This window comes from Hermetia illucens, chromosome 1 (assembly GCF_905115235.1).
Source record: "Hermetia illucens chromosome 1, iHerIll2.2.curated.20191125, whole genome shotgun sequence".
NCBI lineage: Eukaryota > Metazoa > Arthropoda > Insecta > Diptera > Stratiomyidae > Hermetia > Hermetia illucens.
The window spans coordinates 189,960,164-189,983,192 of NC_051849.1; the positions used below are offsets into that span (position 1 = coordinate 189,960,164).

A 23,029-nucleotide genomic window follows, 5' to 3' on the forward strand; every position below is an offset into this window, starting at 1 on the left:
AAATAAAAGAAAAAATCTCTTCCGCACTTACCGAACATTATGAATGCTAAGGAATCGAGAATTAACGTGTAAACATGATCCAAGCGGCCTATGCAACAATCGGGGTAACCAAGTTAGGTAAGTGAAGCTGCCCAAATGAGAGTAAGGGAAAATGTTACTACCAAAAGTTACTCATCGATACATTGGCTAGTTTCCAAGAATAAGAAACAGGGAGCAAAGAAAGTAATCGCTGTTACCCGAGCTGCTCACTATAAAGATCTTTACGATAAATTGGACACCCGGAACGGAGAGAAAGATGAATATCGGCTTATCAAAATCTAAGCTCACACAGGAGATCAAACATCTGGAATACTCGTCGCAGATTTCAACAGAATTAATCAAATAACAGTGAACTAAGTCGGCTTTGTCAAGAACTACAGAAATACTGACGCTGTCCCGCTACTTATGAAGAAACACCGTGAAAATGCATTACTAGATCTAGAGAAGGCGCTTGACTGTGTGCTACATATGTCATATGGTATGCTCCGTAACAATAACCAGTGCCAGAGGATCCCGTTTGCTCTACCGCAATCAGAAGAGTAAGGTTCGAAGTGGAGCAAGTATATGCTTCATGTCTCTGTCGGAAGCAATCTCTAACTACCCGACTTTCTTCTTTTTATTGTGGGCATCACATGGAGCATCCAAAGTCCAATTCTCTACAGTTGATCTCAAACAATCACTGTCTGAGACGGAGTCTGAATAAAACAGAATTTTCGAGAGCGGACCCCAATGAAACAGGTGCTTTCACCATCAGTAGCAGCAACTCGTCGGAAATTGAGCAATTTAAAATCTCGGATCAATGATATCTGTCAGTAGTGAACTATGATACGAATTTTTTCCACGTATCAGCGCCATATGGATAAAACGACGTTCCAAAACAGGCGTTCTTTGTTATCGAAGCATCAACGAATATTTCAAATCTAAAATTTACCACAGTGCCATTCGCCCTGTTACTCTCTGCTGTTCTGCGAGCTAGCCAATTATAAAAGGCAATGGACGACGCCCCTTGATAATGGATACAACTATGTTACGTTGGCCTAGTAGGGTAACACGATATTATTACATCCAAAATGAGGATATTTGCGATCAGGATGGGTTTTACTGCTAGTGGGAAATTTAAGAATATGGGTGATCACGGCAGTTCTGTTGCTGGTTTTATCTCTGTCTTATCATTCAAAAGTTCATACCTTTGAGTATAGGTACTCCCGAATAGATAATCTGTGTTCTCGACTCCACCCAATTCAATTGCCTATGGCCAGGCAAAGCTGTCAATCAAGACAAGTCGAACCCGCTTCTGAATGGGACAAATGCTGAAGAAAAAATATAGACGAAGAGGCTGACCATGTCTGATAGCGTAAATAAATTCTGATTATATGTCCAAAACACGAGTCATATCGTGCTATGCGAGCGGACCTAGAGACACCACAACGTTTTAATGGAAACAATATCACCTAATATTATGTGAAAACAGTTAATATACTATATCTTTAGTTTGGCGGATTTGAAGATGTAATTTTAAAATTCAGTTAATATTTGTCAGTCGCACCAAGAACAAACCCCCCCTCCCCCCCTCCCATTTCAAAAGGCGATACAACGTAAGCTCAAGAAAGAACGGAACTTTGGAAAGACGGTTTGTTCAATGGTAGCGGTCACGGTTTTCCGAAGTTCACTGGGAGCCTTCAGACAATATACATATTCCATACATACATATTCCTACTCCCTAAGCATGACAGATGCTTTGGGGAGTGAAAATCTTCCGCTGAATCTCGAGGAATCATTTACTATAGTAGTAAAAATATTTTGCAATTTATTACTCGGTACTTATCTAAGTAAATCCAGTTATAGTCAAATTTTTGAAAGCAATATCCTTAAGAATGATGATATTACCAAACAGGCCCAGGTGATACATTATCCTTCCTAATTTTATAATTTTGTTAGTTTCAGGCAAAGTGTCATGGAGTTGAGTATGTTTATTTCATCTCTAAATTCATCTAATATTGTATTAGAATATAGTGCTATATATAGTGTGCTAAATCATGAAACATACATATTAAATAAATATTATACTTGCCAGCGCTAAGAAAATATATTTTACTCTTATGTATATATCTAGGTAGAAGCATATTACCTTTGATTACGTTTCAAAACGTTCACAAAGTTCCCCTTCGAAGTTGTAAAACAAAAAATCGACTTACCATTATCTGAAGAGTCTGAAGTAGGATCTGATGTCAGCATAGGGCTGGAGTCTCCACTACCTTGTTTCGGGGGCGACGTGTTGCTCTCATTATCCTCGGAACTTTCTGACAATGATGCCTCAACCCAGATGTTCAGCAACTTTTGTAGCGTGCTCACATGCTGATCCTTATACATCAAGGCAATTAGTTGTACCATGGTCACACCCCAACAAGAACGTTGCGAACACGACATCAAATATATCAATAACTTATCAACACTTTGTGTAAAAAGGTTCCATAAAATAGTATTTTGCATTGACGTTAGACTGCCGCTATGAATTCCTTGCGTTACAACGTTATTCTCGGGTATGTGTAAAATATTTCGTAACAATAACAAACAATTGTTCATGGTATCACATTGACTCATTGTCAATTTTGTATCACTTTCTAGTATAGATTTCATATAATCGATAATTGCTTTCGTACTTTTTGGTTCCAGGAAAGCCTCTTTGCTGGTAATGAGCAGCTTATTAAGTTCGAATATGGTATGGCGCCCAACTTCGGTACGATACATGACATCAACCGAAAATAGACACTCCACGGGCACGGTTAAGTTTACAAGAATCCTTATGGCGGCTTGAATAACCTGCGAGTCCTTGGCGTTGACCAATAATGGAACAATATCGATTTTTACATTTTGCCCTAGACCAATGGCACGACGAAATGTTCGTAGAGTTTGATCCTCACACAAAAGTTTGCAATTGATCTCTTCTAAGACAGCTGTAAATGTATTAATTAATAATAATTGGAAAAAATAAGGATCTGAGAAAGTTTTTAGATGTATTCTCCCATTGTAGTCCATGATAGTGTACTTAGATGAATAACAGGTTCTAATCGAACTCCTCCCGTAATACGAAAGATTTTAATACCTCCAAAGCGTTGTGTTTCCCGATGAAAAGGATTATAGGAACATGAACAATTTTAAGAACTTCAGATACCTCATGGATAAGTCTAAGCGCAAGATAAGTGTCATTGTGGGGGTGTCCAGATGTTTGGCCCCTATATTATATGTACTATGATCGAAAAAGTTACTGAAAGAATAGCTAATGGCAAACATTGATCTGCATGTTATGGAATGTCAAGGGGCCTTGCACTTTAAAAACGCACTCAACTCTCTCTGTGGGGTGTGGGGTCCAATTACACAAGGTAAAGTTCCTGATCGCCTTTAACTCGGCAAGGGCCAGTGATGATCCTTGTCCATGTCTGGATCAAGTCGACTCACACCTTCTAGTGATAGCTCTGGATAACCATTAGACAACCGTCGTATGGTGAACAGACGGCGTCCCAGCGTACGCTCTAATACACAGAGCTGAACCTGGCACGAGATATAAGTAAATTGCAATCACCCATATGCAATGGAAGAAAACAATGGAGTGTATACCTCAGGTGGCAGACCAGTTGTACTGGAAAATCCACCCGTCGGTCCTACGGATTCTGGGGAAGACCTTTCATTGCATTTGATCGAACATTTTAGTAGGAGTCCGGGGGTTACAAGATCACCACCATCGACCAAAAGCGTAACCCAACTATCGAAAAAATGATTACTAACATCAAAGGATGAGAAACCTAAAACTATAAAACCAACTAGTAATGTAGCGAAAACATCTCAGGAAATGGAAAATGAGGAACTCCGCGAACAGCTCAAAAAGCTAGAGCAGCTTACATTACATCTTAGTTCGAAAATTAAAGAACTACAACAGAAAAACAAAATCCACAAGGAAACAACTCAGGCTAATTTACTTCCAGCAAAGTGCCGCAGCGCTAGTGTAAATAAACCAAAAAGATACCCCACAGATGAAGAATGATTGGCCAGGCAAACTGACTGGATCAAGCAAACAAGAAGAGCATCCAAGAAAAGAAAGGCAGACTCGTCACCGGAAATCATTAGACAAAGTCCTGCGAAAAGCGGTAAAGCGAAAAATCTAACGAAATTGGAGGGAAATTTCCTCCGATTAATATTAGCGGAATCGACCAATCTGACCTATCGACACCGATGATAAAGGAGTACGCAATAATGGCTCTACACAACAATGTTTGGAAAGGCAGATGACTATAGAGCCCTTTTGAAAACATCCAATGGTACACGTATGAAGACAAAAGCAAAAGGCCTCTCAAGGTTATGTCTAAGGAACTCCACCTAACGTACCAGACCGCATAGTAGAAGACCTAAAGGAAGAGGGTTTTAAGGTCCTAGACGCTGTGCATATATTGAAAAAGGAAAAAAAATCAATGAAAAGAGAGAATCAATAGTCAGTAAGCGAGGACTCCCACTGTTCATGCTTACGTTCGACAATAGTGAAGACCCAAAAAAAATTCACAACTTAAGAGCTATCCTTAATGTGAAGGTCAAAATAGAAGTTCTGAGAAGAGTCACCGACCTTATACCCCATTGTGAAAGTGCCACTCTATGGTATTGTAATCGAAATCCAAGCTGTGTGAAATGTGCTGGTGACCATGAATCTTCAAAATGTCCAAACAATGGAGGTTCCCCGGCAAAATGTGTAAACTGCAAAGGCCAACACCCAGCCAATTACCGAGACTATGAAGTAGCGAAACAAGTACAGAAGCTAAGACGTGAAGGACCTCTGCCTTTAAAGTTGGCTGCTCGCGAAAGATGACAAACTGAGACACGCAAAATCAACCCAACGCCAAAATTACAGGAAAATCAAATGACAAAATTCCTGAAAATCATAAATGGACTGCAACAGCACCTACAAGAGTGGGAACCCTTCCTTAACACTAAATTGATGATATGCCTTATCTCAGAAAGTCCCCCCATATCATGCAACAAGCCTGAGGGAGGAACTACAATCTTCATTAAAGAAGAATATCAGACCTAACGAAAAACAGAAAATTGAGGAATGGAAAAATGCAGGTTGTTACAATTGGTGTACAACTATTTAACAAACCTGGGAAGATCTCCTCAATATACTGTCCGCCCCGTTCCAGTGTTCAAAAAAGAAGACTTCGCTCGGCTCTTCCAGTTCATCGGAAGCTCTTTCATTTAAGGAAGTGACTTTGACGCAAAAAATAGATTCTGCGGATCTAGGTTAACAACATCCAGAGGCAGAGCATTATTTGAAGCAGGAAGAGCACAAAAATACAATTTCCACTCCAATGGTAAGCCTACATACTGGCCGACTGAAGTAACAAAAACACCGGATGTGAAGTGATTTCAGATGAATACATCTGTGATGTCAATAATGAAAATACAATGTCCGATCACTCGCCTGTCATGATGCTGGTCAGCATTCAAAAAGCACATCCAACAACACGTTTGCATAAGTGATCAAATCAACACTGTTTATCAACTCGAGGAGGACGTCGATCTGCTAACAATGAAGATACAACAGGCGGCTTGCAAAAGCACCCCTACTCAGCATGGACCAAATATGCAATATACTGACTGTCCTGCAGAGGTTAGCGAACTAATTGTAGAGAAACGTAGAGCTCGCAAACTATGGCAAAGAAACCGCACAACGGAAAGGGAAAGAAACCCTAAGCTCTCTGACAAACAAGCTAAAGGCCTTAATTAACAAATACAGAAACAAGAGAGAAGATATGTCTGATATCCTGCAGCACAAAAAAAACACAGACTAATCTCTGTGGAAGGCATTCGAAATGAGGATATCCACGATCGTTATGGGGTTGCATCGATCGGAAAAATTGCAAGAGAGGCGTCTTCGATGGTATGGTCACGCGAGTCGCGCTAACGGGAATTCATTTCCCAAGATTGGTCTGAATATCGAACATCGACCAAAAGACAGGCCAAAACAACGGTGGCTTGATACGCTGGATGGGGATTCAAAAGCCTCGAGATTGCATCCAGATCAGGCATTCGATAGATCCAAATGGCGAAACCGATCACGACGAGCCGACTTCGCTTATGAACAGGACAAAGGCTGAAGAAAAAGAAGAAGAAAACTGAAAGAATTACCAGGAAAGAGTCTAGTCAAATTGCTACAGCTTTTTGATTAAAATAATCCCTCGACATTTAAAAAGTCGCCGAAGCTATAATGGTCTCCAAACCAGGGAAGGAGCCAAGTTGGGTCAAATCGTATCGACCAATATCGCTGATCCCTACTACAGCCAAGCGATTTAAAAGGCTTCTCCTTAAAATACTGAAGCAAATCATTGTGGATCGAAACCTAATACCAACTGACCAATTTGGTTTCCGCGAAAAGCAATCTAACAAGTGCACAAGATCACGAAACCGGTAGAAAATGCATTGAAAAAAAAAATGAAAAAAAATTTCTCGATGCCGCCCAGGCGTTTGATAAGGTACGGCATGAAGGTCTGCATAGGGATCTCCCAAAAGAATTCGATATCTTAAAATCGTATGTGTTAGAGCGCCTATTCAGAGAGAAATACGAAGGAACCTACTCTGAACTGAAATTACAGCTGGTGTACCACAAGGCAGTGTCTTGTCAATGATATACCTTGCTATGAAAAAGCCAAAATAGCGATATATACAAACGACACTGCTATCCTTACCATGGGCTAAACTACGGAAGAAGAAAAACCAAAGTTACAGACAGGTATTGACAACATTGTAGAATGGACCAAGCAATGCAAAATAAAATTGAACGAAAGTAAATCAACGCACATTAACTTCACAAATAGAAAAGGATGTGCCACCGGCGAGTGAGGTCAAATATTTAGGTATGACACTCGATGCTACTAAGCTCAGCTGGAAAAGACACATCCTGAGACAGAAGGACGAGCTAAGTGCCAGATGCAGACAGATGTACTGGCTGTTGGGGAGGAATTCCCAGCTGACGATAACATCAACAACAAGTTGCTTATTTATAAGCAGATACTAAGGCCCAGATGGACGTACGGCATCGAACTCTAGGGCTATGCCAGCGAATCAAACCTGAAAGTCATACAAACTTTCCAAAATAAAGTGCCGAGAAGCATAGTAGAGGCTCCCTGGTTCATTCGTAATGAGGATATACATAGGGACCTGAGAATACAGTTGGTTAGTGAAGTCATTAGAAACCAAGCAATTAAACATAGCCACCGACTAGGATCACATGAAAATAACGGAGTCCGAAAATTGACTGATATCGCTGATATAATGAGACGACTGAAAACAGCGTGGGTGCTGGGGTGGACCACAGGGTCTTCTCCCAATAAAAACGAAACCCAAATATGCAAAGAAATATTAGGCGATGACGGCTTTACGGTTTCTTACCAGGGCAGAGACAAATCGTCAGACGCTGCCTCACCTAAGCCCTCGGAGCAGCGTGACCGAAGCGGCTCGCAGGTGTTAAGTGCTCCTTCCATTTGGTCCGGTCCGAAATCAAGTGGATGCCGACTTAGGACCCCGCAATTCTTAAAAAAAATATGCAAAGAAAGCTGCTGGATGGGGGAATCTCAGTCGTAGCTTGGCAGGAGGTGGTTTTAGTGGGTAAAAATCCAACTCTCAGGGAACCCTGAGGTTAGTCTTTTGAAGATGAGAAAAAACCCTCTCTGCGCGTAGAGGTATAGATAACATTTAGTCATCTCTAAAATAGCTTACTTTCGATTGTACAGAATCAATGGAGCAAAAAGTGGGATGAATACATCTATATGTCATTTAAACAGCATTTTTCTAAAATTAAATAAATATAACTTACACAAAGCGTTGGGACTGACAACATAAGTATCACCCATCATAGCACCCAGCGATGAAAAAGTGCTGTGTATCTGCGGATTTGCAAGAAGCCATTCCATCTTTTTAGTTTTTATGTTTGATTTTCCACAAAAAAGATGCTCTACGTTTTGATTTCGTTATATACTTCCTTATTATATTTTATTATAAACTTTTTAAGTGAATCAATCAATAGCCGTTTTGCCACAATATCAAATCTAATTTTTAACTTCATTTAGAGTCAGAGCACGTATGAATGTAATTAAAATTGAAATTTTTTTCACCACATTGATGTTACGTAATTCACTAGTTCCTTTTTCTTTTTCTCTCTCTATTCCACACTTAATTACTTTTTTCTTGAAGATATTTTTATTTTAAATTGTGAACAAAAATAACACACGGAGATTTTTAGCCAAAATATAATATTTTGAATACCAAAGTAGAGCATGCACTATTTTCGAAAAGCGAATAACTTTTAAAAAATCTAGATTTTGAAGCGTTTTTGAAGAAGAGTTGTTAGTGCTGAAGAGATTTGATGGTTAAACCCTGAAAGCAGAAGAAATAGTTAAACATATCTTTGTTGTGGAAGAAAAATAAAGCTTCAAAATTTGATATTTATTAAACTACCCAAGGGAGAGAGGTGAAAAAGTAAGGAACGTATATTATTAACACAGATTGAAATAATCGAGTGTGAGAATGGTATTCTATGTACATATGAGGCAATACGCATGCTAGGATGCATAAACATGCGGCAGCAATAAAATTGTAACAGACCAAATCATAGCAAGAAGTGCTATTCATATTAAGGCCTCTTGCTTCAGACCTCAGCTTTGCAATTTTCAGCTCCACTATATATTCTTCAAGTTGTATGAATTCTAAAAAATCTAAATAAATGAAAAATGAAACTAGCAGAAATATTAAAACAAAAAAAACCAATCGTAGTATAGAAGCTTTCGAGATAAACAGGACTAAATAATGCTGTAGCTTCTTGGTGATTGTGCGACCAATAATTCTGCTCCTGCTACTGCTACTTCAACCATCTTCGTTACAGATGTCCTCTTCATTGGTTTGGCACATCTCGACCTTTTGTAATTCTAATATGTCCTGAAGTTCTTCTACTTAAAAAAAAATCAAAACTAGCAAAAATCAAAAAACCAAAAATGGCTAACAGTTTTGTCCAGGGCGGAGACAACTCTTCAGATGCTGCCTCACTTCTGCCCTGGGAGCAGCGTGAGCAAAAGTGGTGGGAAAACGCTCCTTCATATTGTCGCAAAAACACGACAAGGTTGCAAATTATAGTGTACCAAACTGCCAGTTGTTTTAGTCTAAACTAGACTAAAGCTGGGTAGTTGTTTAGGATATGCGGGATCCTAAGTCCACATTCACATGATGGTGGACCGGACCAAATGGGGAGCAACTTACTCCCACGTTTTTTGGTCCACAGATCCCCAGTTTGGGGCATAGCACCCAAGCATTCAAAAATCAAAAAACATTGGTCCGGTCCACCATCATGTGGATGTGTACTTAGGATCCCGTATATCCTAAACAAACACTGCTGTTAGCCTAATTTTTATTTGTTACGTTGGTACACTCTCATTGCAATCTGTCAAATCATTCTTTGTTTACAAGCCATTTAGTATCGAGTGTCCCCAGTATTTTTTTACAATGGAAAAAATCAAGTATCATGCAATGATTAAATTTTTATTTTCGGTTTTCGGAGGTTTAAAAGCAAAGGAAATTTATGAACGGGTGTTGAAAGTGTATAAGGATTCTTCGCCTTCAATTAGTACAGTAGAAAGTTGGGTTGCTGAATTTAAACGAGGTCATACAAGCATTGAAAACGATCCAAGTCAAGGACGTCTAAAAACAGGAACAACACCAGAAATCGTGGAAAAATCCAGGATATCATATTGGAAAATCGTCGAGTGACTGAAACAAATTTCGTAGAAGCTCTAGGCATCTCATTGGGCAGTGTAAGCAATATTTTGACTGAAGTATTGGGTTTCAGAAAGTTATGTGCACAATGGGTGCCGCATTTGCTAACAATGGAACAAAAAGACATTGGAATTCGACTTTCTCAGCAACAGTTAGAGTGTTTTCGAAAGGATAAAATGGATTATGTGGGTTGATTCATCACTGTGGATGAGACCTGGGTCTATCACTATGATCCCGAATCAAAACAAGAGGTTAAAGAATGGAGTAAACCTGGTTCTTCCGCTCCGAAACGACTTCGTGTCCAGAAATGGGTCAACAAGGTGTTAGCATCAGTTTTTTGGGATGTGAAAGGAATTGTATTTGTGGATCACTTGCAAACTGGTAATATCATAAATTCTGAATATTATTGCAACCTTTTAGACCAGCTGAAGGAAAAAATTCATGAAAAAAGACTAGATTTACAGAAGAAAAAAAATCCTTTTTCATCAGGATAGTGCACCGTGTCACAAGAGCATTTTGACAATGGGTAAAATCCATAAATTTAAGTTCGAATTGTTGTGGGAGCATCCACCGTATTCACCGGATTTGGTCCCTAGCCTCTTATCTGTTTCCAGAACTAAAAAAATTCATGCGTGGAAAGCGTTTTTCATCCCATGACGAGGTCATAACAGCTGTGGAAGCGTATTTTTCAGCCCTTTCAGATTCTCAGGGATGGAATTCATTACAAGTGTATTGGTGTTCACAAAGACTACACTGAATAATAAAGTGTACTTCAAACTATAAAACTATTTTTTTCTTATCGAACCGCAAAACTTAACTGAACAAAGTATATATCTCCGTTTCTTAGAAAAATGTGAAGGACAGGTGGACAGACAGTGAACTGCGTAATGTATATACATTTAGTATGCCATACTATTCACTTTAGTGTACTAACGCCCACTAAAGCGACAACTTTACCTATTACTATTACTATTGTTACTATTAGTTCGATTTCCACCGAAATTTGTAATATTGTGCCCTACAGTATAGCCTAGATTAGTTAGTTAGTAGTAGTAGTTTCTTATAATGGGTTCCTGAAAGAAATAATTAATTTTCCACATCCCCACCTAGCGGCGGGACTATTTCCAGTTTTGGAGAGTGCTAATCGAGACTTTTAATTTGATACTCCAGATGATTATATCTCGCAAAAGAAAAATTTACACCCCTTTTTGCATGTATGGCTCGTTTCGGTGCCATTTTGCAGCTAGTTATTTAGGATGCAATTAATGTTCATTTGGGAATTTGTGAAAAGTCCTTTCACCATACCCTAGTTTCCATGAAAAGTGTTGATATAGTAACAAGTCGGGAAACCGGAAACTAGACGCTTCAGGCATAAAAGGATTTGTGTATTTCTCCTTTATGTGAGAATCGCGAATCATATCATCACTTCCAAGCCCACTATCAAATACTTGGGGGTGGTGATAGATACGAAGCTCAGCTATAAGCAACACGTACAGTATGTTTGTGATAAATCATCCACTGCTGGTATGGCCCTGGCGAAGATGATGCCGAAAGTGGGAGGGCCACGGCATACCTCTAGGTTGCTTATAGCTAGGGTGGTTACCTCAATCATGCTCTATGCGACCCCACTTTGGAGGCGTTGTGGATGTCAGTTAACACTAGCAAACTGCAGTCTACATCATCTCTGGAATGATGCCGATTGACATCTTGGCAGATAAGATGGCGAATATATACCATGCGAAGCCAATCTCTCCCTTATTGCAGACGAAGAACGCTGAGAGAGAGAGATATCCATAAATAGATGACAAGAGCATTGAGAACGCTCGGGAAAGGGTGGGTGGACTCACAGACTCATTCCTGCCATCAAGGAGTGGTTGGAGAGACGACACGGTGAAATTAATTATAATTTCACCCAGTTTCTCACGGGGCATGGAGGATATCGCCAATACCTGTACAGGTTTAAATTGGAGGCCTCACCTGATTGTTCAAATTGCGATGGAGTCCCAGAGGATACAGAGCATATATTCTTCCACTGTCCGAGATTTGTGCAAGAAAAGAGGAATCTAGAGGAGACTCTAGGAGAAGTGCTGGTACCAGAAAATCTGGTGGCGAAAATGCTAGCAAACCAAGAGAATTGGGATGCGGCCAAATGCATGATCACATCTATTCAAGATAAATTGCAAAAGGCAGAGGAGAGGAAAAAAGCGCGGTCACGTACGCCGCGTATAGAAGAAACGGGATTAAGCTAGAATTAGCTGACTCCACCCCGTGATGTAATACCTTAGGGTGGTTTCGCGGGGCAAGGGGGGAGCGGGGGTGGTTTTAATGGGTAAAAATCCCATACACTGGTGTGCCCAAACGCCAGCGCCTTTTGAAGATTTCCACCTCCTCAAAAAAAAACTGACAGATGGACAGACAGACAGACAGTAGACCGATTTTAATAAGGTTTTGTGTTTACACTACTACTACTATTAGTAAGTTTATTTGAGCAGATATCGGAATGGGAAAGAACTTGAGGCTTAGATTTGATTTAAATGCACCTTCCTGATTTTTTTTAGAATTTTTGGGTTGGGTAGTTTCCGAAAATGAGTCCTGTACATTTTGACTCCTTACTCGCGCACTTTGCAATCCACGTCAAAACTAATATCAGATTCGAAAAATACTAATTAAGACCCCCTTAAACAGCACGTAAATTTATGTCACTTACTGTATAAGTGAAATTTCATAGTTCCCATATGTCCACCAAATTTCGTTCGTTTGGGATCGGTTTAGCCGTTTTGGAGGCAGACAGACAAACAGACCGACAGAAAAACAGACAGTGAATCGATTTTAATAAGATTTTGTTTAGTTTGTTTGTTTTACACAAAACCTTAAAAATCAATAAAAGCTTCTAGGCAACAACATCCCTAGTTTTAGGTAAAGCAATTTTGGACTGTAGGGATTATGGTGGTTTTCCCAGCTACATGAGGCATGGGTCGAGCTGATTTTTTAATTATCTAGGATATGTCAACGTCCTTTGCGGCCAAATTTATTCCATTTTTTTATATCATATATTCCTTCTATGGTCTATCTTTAGTTTCTTTTATTAACAAAGAGGGAGAAGTCTATAGTTTACAGTTGATGTGGATGTTAAAGAATCAGGAACACAAGAAATTTGAGGATCAACGATGAGATTATGTTTTTAAAGACAAGTGCATTGATGAAAGCACGCTTCAAAAGAACTTATCAAAGATATGGCCATATTGATGGAAAAGGATGATGCATTAACTATCAGATCAGAATATCGCGCATTCCTGAAAAAACAAAGCAAAAGTGGAAAAAAAAAATAAGCCAGTTTCAACACCACATCCAATGTCATTACATTCAAAATGGAATGAACCAAGAAAAACCATGTTGAATGCTACACCTAGCATGGGAACTGGAGATCCAACACGTTGCCAAAAAACGATTAAGGCTAAGAAAGACGTTCAGTAAATGGGGCAATCATTGAAAATTTGCTTGATTAAATTCTGGACCTTTACTTGAGCTACTACCTTGCGTAAAACCAATGAAATATAATGGACCTACAAGCAGAAAATCACAAAAAGTACTGAATTTATTAACAAAACCTAAATAGAAGGTTTGAGCATAGATTTACTAAAGGTAACATAAAAATTTGAGTATTTCTGCAATTACTTGTGGCTTTACTCAGGTTCGCTGAAAGGGCCACAAGTCCCCCCAGAACTTTTCGAGTCGTCCTCACTCCTCCTCCACTATTCTGCGCCAAGTGCTTTGGGACAACTCACCCATCAGTCATCTTAGGAGAGTGAGTTCCATTGCATGGCGTACCCACCAATATAATTATCGCCCCTCCTTAATGAATAACCTACCCCCTGCCACTTCCGTCTTCACATAGCCCACGAGTGACAGACTTGTGGGTCAATCAAGTTCTTGGCTTGAATAGTATCAGGACAGCGTATTCCGATGGTACGCCACTTAAAATTGTTTATAAAGGGTTAGAGTTCTTGAGTAACAGTATGGGTTACTTTCCATGTGCTACTCCCATATGGCAACACAGAAAGAACAGTGGCGCAGAATAGTCTTAATTCATCTGGATGTTGAGATAACTGCCTTTCCAAAATTTAAACAAGGCCAGTTCAGTGCCACCGTCAACAAAAACTTAGTTCCCTAAAAATATAAACATTGATCAACGCCTTCGATGTTCTGCACTTTAATGCAGATTGGGAGAGTGCGATGACCCGTCCCCAGTTTTGTTGGTGTTTATCTTCAACTCGACTTGATTCTCTTTCCAAATTCAGAGCCATTTGGCCCAGATCCATAACCCGATGAGAGAACAAATGCCATAGTCTCGGAAAGAGCAGAAACACACCGATTAGGATAACATACAGAATTGGTTGTTGCACTATATCCTGATTAAGAATTGGCAACCACTATAAATAACCCTGACCGGTGTCATCAGAAAATTATCCCCTTACTGGTACTTACCAATTGGAACCCTTCAAATTCTACTTATTTCTGATTAGTTTTAGTTATTTCATGGGTAAATGCCATATTCAGACTTAACGAACGAGGAAATCAAAAGTATAAACTCGATCTAAAAATACACAAAACAGTAAACAAATAGATACATAAGCACGTTACAGAACCTTAAGTGAAAATATTTTGAATATTATCATATATGGTAGGATTCACAAGTACATATATACTCATATGCAAAACGTACAAGTACCCCCATGCAAAAGCTTCTAATGGACCATCACTACTTTGCTTACTAACTTTGTGTAGCTCACAATTATGTGTAGGAATCCAACATTCAAACTAACTATTCCACTAATCATAGGGATTAGGGTAACTATACCATTCAGTAGAGCAGGGATAAAAAAACTAAAGAATGTAAGTCACGTTCCACAAAAGATTTATGTAATATTTCACATTCTTGAATTAAGGCGACCTACCGCACGCTTTAGTACCATATCCCTGGTGTTTGCATTAAGATTATCCGATGTTACCATTTTTGAAAGCGTCAACATTTCAGCTCAATGAATAAACAAATATTATCTCAATTTAAACACTTTGGAGTGTTGCTTCCAGTTGATCGCTAGTTGAAACTATTCGATAGTTGTTGTCAACTTAAAAGCATTTCGCGGTAATATCCAATATAGAAACAAATTCCAGCAACTGAAAATAAAAAAAAAATAAAAGGAAAAATTATTAGAAATTGACTTCTATAAATATTATTTCCGATAAAGTATAAGTATTTCAACACACAAATTAATTTATTACAAATAATAAATGAATATTATTCCGTAACGTACATAACGATGAAATATATGAGCGATACCATGACCTTCTGGTGGACAAAATCCAGCTCAATAGGTTGCGGTGGGAGGGTCACCTAATCCGTATGGATGAGCGGGGTAAGTCTATAAGGGCAATTTCTATGGCAGAAGAAGAAGACGAGGCAGACCCTGCCTGAGATGGGGCGATGGCGTAGGCCAGAGTGCCAGATAGCTTTTAGGGATATGGAATTGGTGGACCTCGGCACAAAACCGGGATCTCTGGAGTTCCTTATTAAGGCAGGCGCAGACCGGATACCGGTTGTTGATGAAATGGATATTATAGAATTATTATTCCATAAGCTTTGCCAACATTTGAAGCAATTCCACCTGTCAGCGCCACTGAAGTTGAGCAAGCAATAAAACCAAGAAAGTCGGAAAAAGCAACAAAACCTAATGACATCGCATCTGAGCTCTGAAACGCGAAGAGCTATGACTGTGGCTTAGTGAGTCCTTCAATCGGCTTATTGAGGGGCTCTGTTAAAACACTGCATACTAAGTATCGAACAGATAGACCGCATTGTACAGACATACTCCCCAGACATTCCGTACAAATTGATGCAAACAGCGCGGAGAGCGTCGAGGATTGCCCTCTTTTCGCAATGAAAGAGTTCGAAGAAGCAGTTCTCACCATTAAAAACAAGAAGACGACAGGTCCTGCGAAAGTTTACAAACTGATGTCCAACCAATTGGCAGATTTGCTGCTCAGAAGGTTCAAGGCTTGCCAGAAGGAATGCACTTTTCCTTGGTGGAAGTTGGCGAGACCCGCGCTAATTAGTAAAGGAAAAGGAAACCCTGGGATGCCGTTTGCATACCGACAGCTGTCTATGCTTGACAAGCGCTGCCGGAGACTTATAAGGCAGTTCGGGATCAAAGCAGGGAGATCCGCCGATCTCAACGGGTAATGCTGCTCACAACGCTTGGTGTCAGAAATGCCTTCAATTTCGTAAGATGGACAGATATGCTAGGCACATCAGAAAACTCATTCCACGTGCCATGCTATCTCTAGCGGATATTGGGGGATTATCTGAAAGACCGCTCTCTGCTGTGTAAGACGCTAGAGGGCCAGAGGAGGATGGAGATCACGTCGGGAGTAGGACAGGGATCCATCCTAGGGCCGCGCCTCTGAAAGGCTTCCTACGATAGAGAAGAGTCGTGCGTGGTCCAGTATGTAGACGACGTTGCGGCACTTGTTGCCGGACGTACCGTTGATCAGGCGCAAAGCAGACTTGGCATATTTATGTGATGAGTAAGCGATGACTGTTCATGATTTCAGCCTTGGTGAAAAAAAACCGAAGTAGTCATCTTGACCATACAGGGAATCCCGACCCTGCGTTTCATATCGATCGGCGAATTTCGTGTAGACTAAGAACCAGCAGTTGACTGGAAAATGTACTTCTTCGAGCAAATCAAACCAGCAGCAGACAAGGGTACAGCTGGAGTCTCGGCCTTTAGTTAGCAAATAATGAATGTTGGGGGCCATAGAGGACGTCTTCTTAAAGGAGCAAAGCAGTCCGTTCTGCTCTACGGCGCGGAGGTACGGACTGATGCCCTTGACAAGGAGATTCATTGTAAGCGCCTTGAACAAGTGCAACGCACACTTACCGAACGGCAACTCTCTTGGTAAAATGAGCCAGGACGTAGATCGACTAAGCGGCTCATCGAAAATTTAGATCCGTGGCTAAACCGAACGTATGGTGAGATTGATTCCTTTCTTACCAAACTTCTAATTGGGCATGGAGGTTTTCAGTCTTACCTATACAAAATTGAGAAGGCACGATCTCCTGATTGTGTGTTCAGCAATGGAGTGGTGGACGACGCCACACACACCCCTTTTTCTATTGTGAAAGCTGGGAAGGCTTTCCCTGCTGCTCTGTGTGGAGTGGTAGAGCTGAAAACTCGGCTTCCATTATATCCTATTCTGCCAGGTTGACAAAACTAGAGCCGCAAATAACAACGATTTCACCACCACATACCGAATTATGAAAGCATTTGCAAATAGTTCCAAGACCTTCAATGGTCTTGTGATGATGTAAGGAACACTTCACCAAGAATGTGCACGTGCAATCCCCGCCGAGTTGTTAAGATGGTGATCGTTAAGATTCCGAAGAAGGGCACACATCTTGAGTGCGGCAATTGGAGGGGTATTTGCGTGCTTCCTACTGTCAAAAGGGAGTGTATATGAAATGCTGTATACTGGGAGCTATTACCCGAGCGACATATAACATCGGCAGGCGCAAAATATTACACGCTGAACCGAGTGAAAATCTCAAAGGAAAAGTCCAAAAGGGACCCGCCGATACTTTTTCTTTTCGTTATCGGTGACATTATTCATGCTACCTTAGCAGGGGCATGTGGAGGAATTCAATAAATGATGTTGTCTTTCCTTAAATATAATACCTCGACTATGCTAATGGCATCTGCTTGCTTTATCACTGAGGAGACAAACAGAGGAGAGAAACAAACCCATTGCAGATTATGTCATGCAATGTAACCCACTACCCCATGATAGCGACGAGCGGGTGGTCCTAGAATTACGTGACGTAGAACAATGGAGGAGGAGTAGGGGCCTCTCGGAAAATCATGGAGAAAGTTGAAACACATTGCGAGGAGCCGATAATGATGAAGTGTAGGTTTTGTCGGCATTGAGGTAATAAGGTTGATGAAGGCGAGCAGAAAACTGGAATACATGCTAAAGATGAATATATGATCTCAAAATACAATGCGAGAAATTTTGGAATCTGAAGAAAATTAGTGAATGAATTAATTTATAGTAAACACGTGAATAGCAACGATGTAAAATGAGTTGCAACGACTGGAAAATACAATGGGCGTACAATTTAGTCATGCTGAATAAATGTATATAGAGATTTTGGTAGATTAAGCACGCAAGCGAGGCCCACATTACTACAGCTAGACACAGGAGCATTTTGCTAAAGTTTATACCCCGTTCCATGAAAAAAAGAACAGAAAAGTGAACCGAACGGCTAAGGAGCAATGCATTCAGGGTCATAGCTCGGCTTGAAATACAGTTGGTTAGAGTTGAATTTTCAATCCCATCTATCCATGAAGGAAAGGGAAAGCAAGGTCACTCCTCTTCAAGCGCGGTGAAAATTGGTGTTGGTCACCCTCCCTAACCTTCCATTTGGCGTCAGTGGTGATAACCTTCGGTTTGGTTCATGACATCTGGCTAAACCTCTATGTATTGTGTAAATCTTAGAAAGACGCTGCTGCGCCAGGTTGCAGCAGTGTGTGGGATTCACACCCACTAAAACCACCCCCACTCTTCCGCCCCTCCCCGCGGGACCACCGTGAAGTATTACTTCGCGGGGGAGGCTCTGGTTCGCTATACCAGCTCGTCTATGTCACGTATCCGTCGCGCCGCCTTCCGAGCTCGATCCAACTCCAGGAGTTTTGTCTGCACCACGGCTACTGCCTCATTTACCGCCATCCAGTTTTCCTCCGACTTCAACATCTCTTCCATCAGGTTAGAGGGCTCGATGTCCGCCCCTAAGATGCTGCTCAACCTCCTTTTCTGCTGCAGAAATCTGGGACAATAGAACATAACGTGCTCCGGGTCCTCGAATGTAGCACCGCATTCAGGACAGTTGGGAGACTCGTCCAACTCGAAGCGATGCAAGTACTTCCTATAGCCACCGTGTCCCGTAAGGAACTGTGTCAGGTGGTAATTCAACTCTCCGTGCTTTCGGTTGACCCATTTCTCGATACAGGGGATCAATGTATGGGTCCACCTGCCCTTGTCGGAGTTATCCCATCGTTGTTGCCACTTGCCACACAACTCTCTCCTGATGGCTTTTCGGAAATCCGCATTCACCTCGGCTGGATTTGCCTTCCGTTTTTCGTAGAGCCAGTGTGCCTCGCTCGCTAGAAGATCTATAGGGATCATTCCTGCGATAACACACACTGCCTCCGTCGACGCCGTCCTAAATGCGCTGCACACCCTTAGCGCAATTGGCCGGTATGCCGAACATATCTTCCTCCGGTTGACAGCGTGGTTCAACGCTCCCGCCCAGACAGGGGCTGCGTATAGCAGGATCGACCTCACCACTCCCGCGATGAGTAGCCTGCGACTATACTTCGGCCCTCCCACGTTAGGCATCATCCTTGCAAGGGATGAGCTGGCATTTGCTGCCTTTTCTCGCGCATAATCCAAGTGTCCCTTGAAACTCAGCTTGGCATCGATCATCACCCCCAGGTATCTGACAACCGATTTTGAGACGACCTCACGATTACCAACCCGGATGGTAATCGTGTTGTTCTTCCTACGGTTGGTAATGAGGACCGCCTCCGTCTTTTCGTCCGCCAGGTCCAGCTTGGCCATTCGTAACCATGACTTGATGGTATGGATGGCTTCATTTGCATAAAGCTCCACGTCCTCGGGATGCTTTGCAATTGCAACTACCGCCAAGTCGTCCGCAAAACCAATCAGCGTTGTGTCCTCCGGCACGCGAAGGCCAAGCACTCCGTCGTACATTATGTTCCACAGCAGCGGTCCCAATACAGAACCTTGAGGCACACCTGCTGTCACAATGTACTCCTTCGGCCCGTCATCCGTCTCGTACCAGAGAAGTCTATCCGAAAAGTAACTATCGATGAGCCGAGCCAAGTAGCTAGGAACACCCAGTTTGGCCAAAACGCCCTTAATCCAGCCCCAGTTGGCTGAGTTAAAAGCATTTTTGACGTCCAGCGTCACCAGAGCACAGCACTTGCCCATGGCCATCCCATTTCGAGCCAATTCCACGACCTTTGCTACTGCATCCACCGTAGAACGGGCTCGCCGAAACCCATATTGCCGCTCTGAAAGACCACCCGCAAGCTCGATGAACGGGAGCAGCCTGTTGTATATCACCCTCTCCAACATCTTCCCCATGGTGTCTAAGAGACAAATAGGGCGATATGAAGAGGGCACGCCGGGTGGTTTTCGAGGCTTCGGTAGCAAGACCAGCTTCTGCCTCTTCCACTGGGCGGGAAACACTCCTTCCGCCATGCACGATTCGAATGTGCTTGCGAACCACCTTGGTCTGGCCTTGACCGCCACCTTTAGAGCCCTGTTCGGAATTCCGTCCAATCCCGGAGCCTTGTTGTCCCCAATACGTCTGCAGATTTCCCAAAGTTCCTCTTCGGTAACATCAGGGATCGAGAAGACGTCCTGCTGAGCTGCCAGTTGGGGTTCTCTTTCGTCCTGCTCCTGCTGCGGGAAAAGAGTTGCAATTATTTGCAACAAGAGCCGTGGGCATGTCACCTGAGGTGATTTTCGCCCCCGGATCTTCTTCATTACAACTTGGTAGGCTGTACCCCACGGATTCGTATCAGCCTCCATGCAGAGCTTCTGGTAGCATTCCCGCTTGCTTCTCCGAATGGCCTTCTTAAGGTTGCTTCGCATATCCCTGTATTCCTCCTCACGCTCCTGGTGCTCCGGCCTTCCTCTTGTCCTGTGGGAAAGTCTCCTCGCTCGGAGACAAGAGGATCTCAAGGCAGCGATCTCCGTGTTCCACCAGTAGTTTGGCCTCTTGCCGTGGTGCAAACGTCGTCGTGGCATCGTAGCGTCGCATGCTTCGGTTACAGGCTGAGACAGCTGTGTGACCCTTTCCACCGCTGTTCCATCCGGATCATGGACTCCCTCCAATGCGGCCAGGAATGTCTCCTCGTCGAAAGCTCCGATAGACCAGCCAACCGCCTTAGCCTTTCCACCTCCAGAGCGTCGTTGATGGCTTCCCCGGTTCCCAATGTGGAGGAAGATGGCCTGGTGGTCACTGTGGGTGTAGTGCTCACTCACTTGCCAAGCCATCCCCCTCACCAGTGAAGTGCTAACAAATGTCAGGTCAACGATCGAACCCGACCCTCTTCCTCGAAAGGTGGGCACGCATCCAACGTTGGCCAGCACGATGTCTAGCTCCGCAAGTGACTCCAACAGAATTTGACCTCTGGTGTTCGTCGATCGGCTTCCCCACTCCAGGGCCCACGCGTTGAAATCGCCCGCAATGATTTTAGGGCTGCGGTCTCTAGCATCCGACACCAGACTGTCTAACATCTTCTCATATTGTGCTAAGGTTGTACTAGGAGGAGCGTAGCAGCTGTAAATATGGACACCGTTGACCTTCGTCCTTATAAAACCGGTTGCCGGCGGGGCCATGACTTCCTGAATGGCCTGTCTTCCGCACGCCCAGATTGCCGCGTTGCCAGACGCATCCACCGCCCAAGTTGCACCGCCGTAGTTTCTGTACGGCTCGCAAATAACCGCGACATCGACATTCGACTCTCGAATGGTTTGCGAGAGCAGGTCCTGAACTGCCTCACAGTGATTGAGATTGATTTGTATCAATCTCATTTTCCTGTGCGGTTCAGCTCTCTCCTATATACCGGACATCTGCTGCTTCCCACAATATGCCGGCCGTCCACGCCCTCTTTCCCACTACATAACATACACCGTGGATCTCCGGTGCAATCTTTGATGAGGTGGCCCTCTTCCCCACACTTCCTGCAACTCCTCGACCTATCATGCTGGCTAGTGCATGCCGCCGCAAAATGGCCGAAATCGAGGCATCTGAAGCATCTCTTTAGAGAGATTTGTTCCCTGAGCCTGCACACGACCCAACCTACTCTTACCTTGCCCGCGGTAATCAACTTAATAGCTGATTCCGCCGGCAAACTAATAATAGCGGTCTGTGTGCCACCATATGCCTTCTTCATCCTTTTTATGGCACTCTGGTCTATATCGCCAAGGTTGAACTGCTGCTTTAGCGCAGCACAGATGTCCTCCCGTGAGGTGACTTCATCTAGGTCCTTGCACTCAACCACTATCTCCTGTTTCCGAGCTCTTACCTCAGCTTCCTCTCCAAGTACACTTTCCACCTTCCCGCGGAAGTTATCGGCCGACTTGTCGGCGGATTTACTTAACTCCAGCATCAGATCCCCTTTCTGTGTTCGCCTAATACGGCTCACATTATCCCCCAAATCCTTCAATTCCGGGTCTGACTTCACCTTTCGGAGGATGTCGGCATAGGACATATTTCCCTTCTTGGAAATAATTATTATTTCCGGGCGGAGCTTCTTTTTGTCCTTTTGCCTCTTGTTGCTCACCTTAGTCCATTGTTCGGGCCTCCGGGCGTTGGTTTTTTCCACTTTTGTAGGTGTTGTGGCTGCAACCGTGAGATTACCGACTTTCGCGGGTACTCTCGCCGGCTCCGCCTTCTTTGGTGAAGAGGCTTTTTTCTTCTTCGGGACTTGCTGTGGTCCAAGAGGCTCGCTGGTACCGTCTCTAGCCCGTTTTCCTGTCTTCCCGCCTGCTTTATCACGGGGAGGCGTCACCTGCGTTTCCCTTGTGACCTTGCCAACTAACGCTTGGGAATTCTTTTCTTCGAGTGCCTTGATATAAGACAATTTAATGCCTCTTATCAAGGCTCGAATATTTTGGTGGATATTCCGCCTCTCCTTGATGAACTCGCACAGTTCATTTATTCGTTCCCCGAGTGTAACGAACGCCATTCCGGTATGTTCCCGTTTGATTTCGGGCCTTGCGCCACAAGGAATGATCTCGATTAAGGGACTATTCGTAACTATTGCCTTTTCGGAAGCATATAACACATAGGTATGTATTTTTCGCTGTTCCGTATTCTTAGCTGGTGTTATCTGACATAATCCAGAGGTATCCCTGTATCTATGTCTGATAACCTGTCCGTCTAAGAATCTATTGAGTGCAAATACTGCCAAAACTCCTAAACACCATAATTTTGTTCGCGATGATGACCATGTACCCTCTTTGTATTTGCCAAATCCATCAGCCCCCGAAATTTCTCAATCCACAACTGTTATTAAAACGATTACCAACT

The 23,029-nt window shown here is 42.7% G+C and overlaps 1 protein-coding gene across 5 annotated transcripts in view; it reads right to left on the reverse strand.

The window, feature by feature from the left end:
- LOC119655307 (protein timeless) overlaps positions 1–23,029 on the reverse strand; it is a 130,596-nt gene that overhangs the window by 73,642 nt on the left and 33,925 nt on the right. For 4 of the 5 annotated variants that reach the window (XM_038061157.1, XM_038061173.1, XM_038061140.1 and 1 more), the window contains exons 2-4: positions 14,799–15,021; positions 7,895–8,454; positions 2,235–2,993 (exon numbers count right to left, since the gene is read on the reverse strand). In XM_038061157.1, coding sequence (XP_037917085.1) covers positions 2,235–2,993; positions 7,895–7,991 — 856 coding nt within the window. In that variant the 5' untranslated portion in view covers positions 7,992–8,454; positions 14,799–15,021. The remainder of the gene's footprint in view (positions 1–2,234; positions 2,994–7,894; positions 8,455–14,798; positions 15,022–23,029) is intronic. The other variant, XM_038061148.1, reaches the window with a different exon arrangement.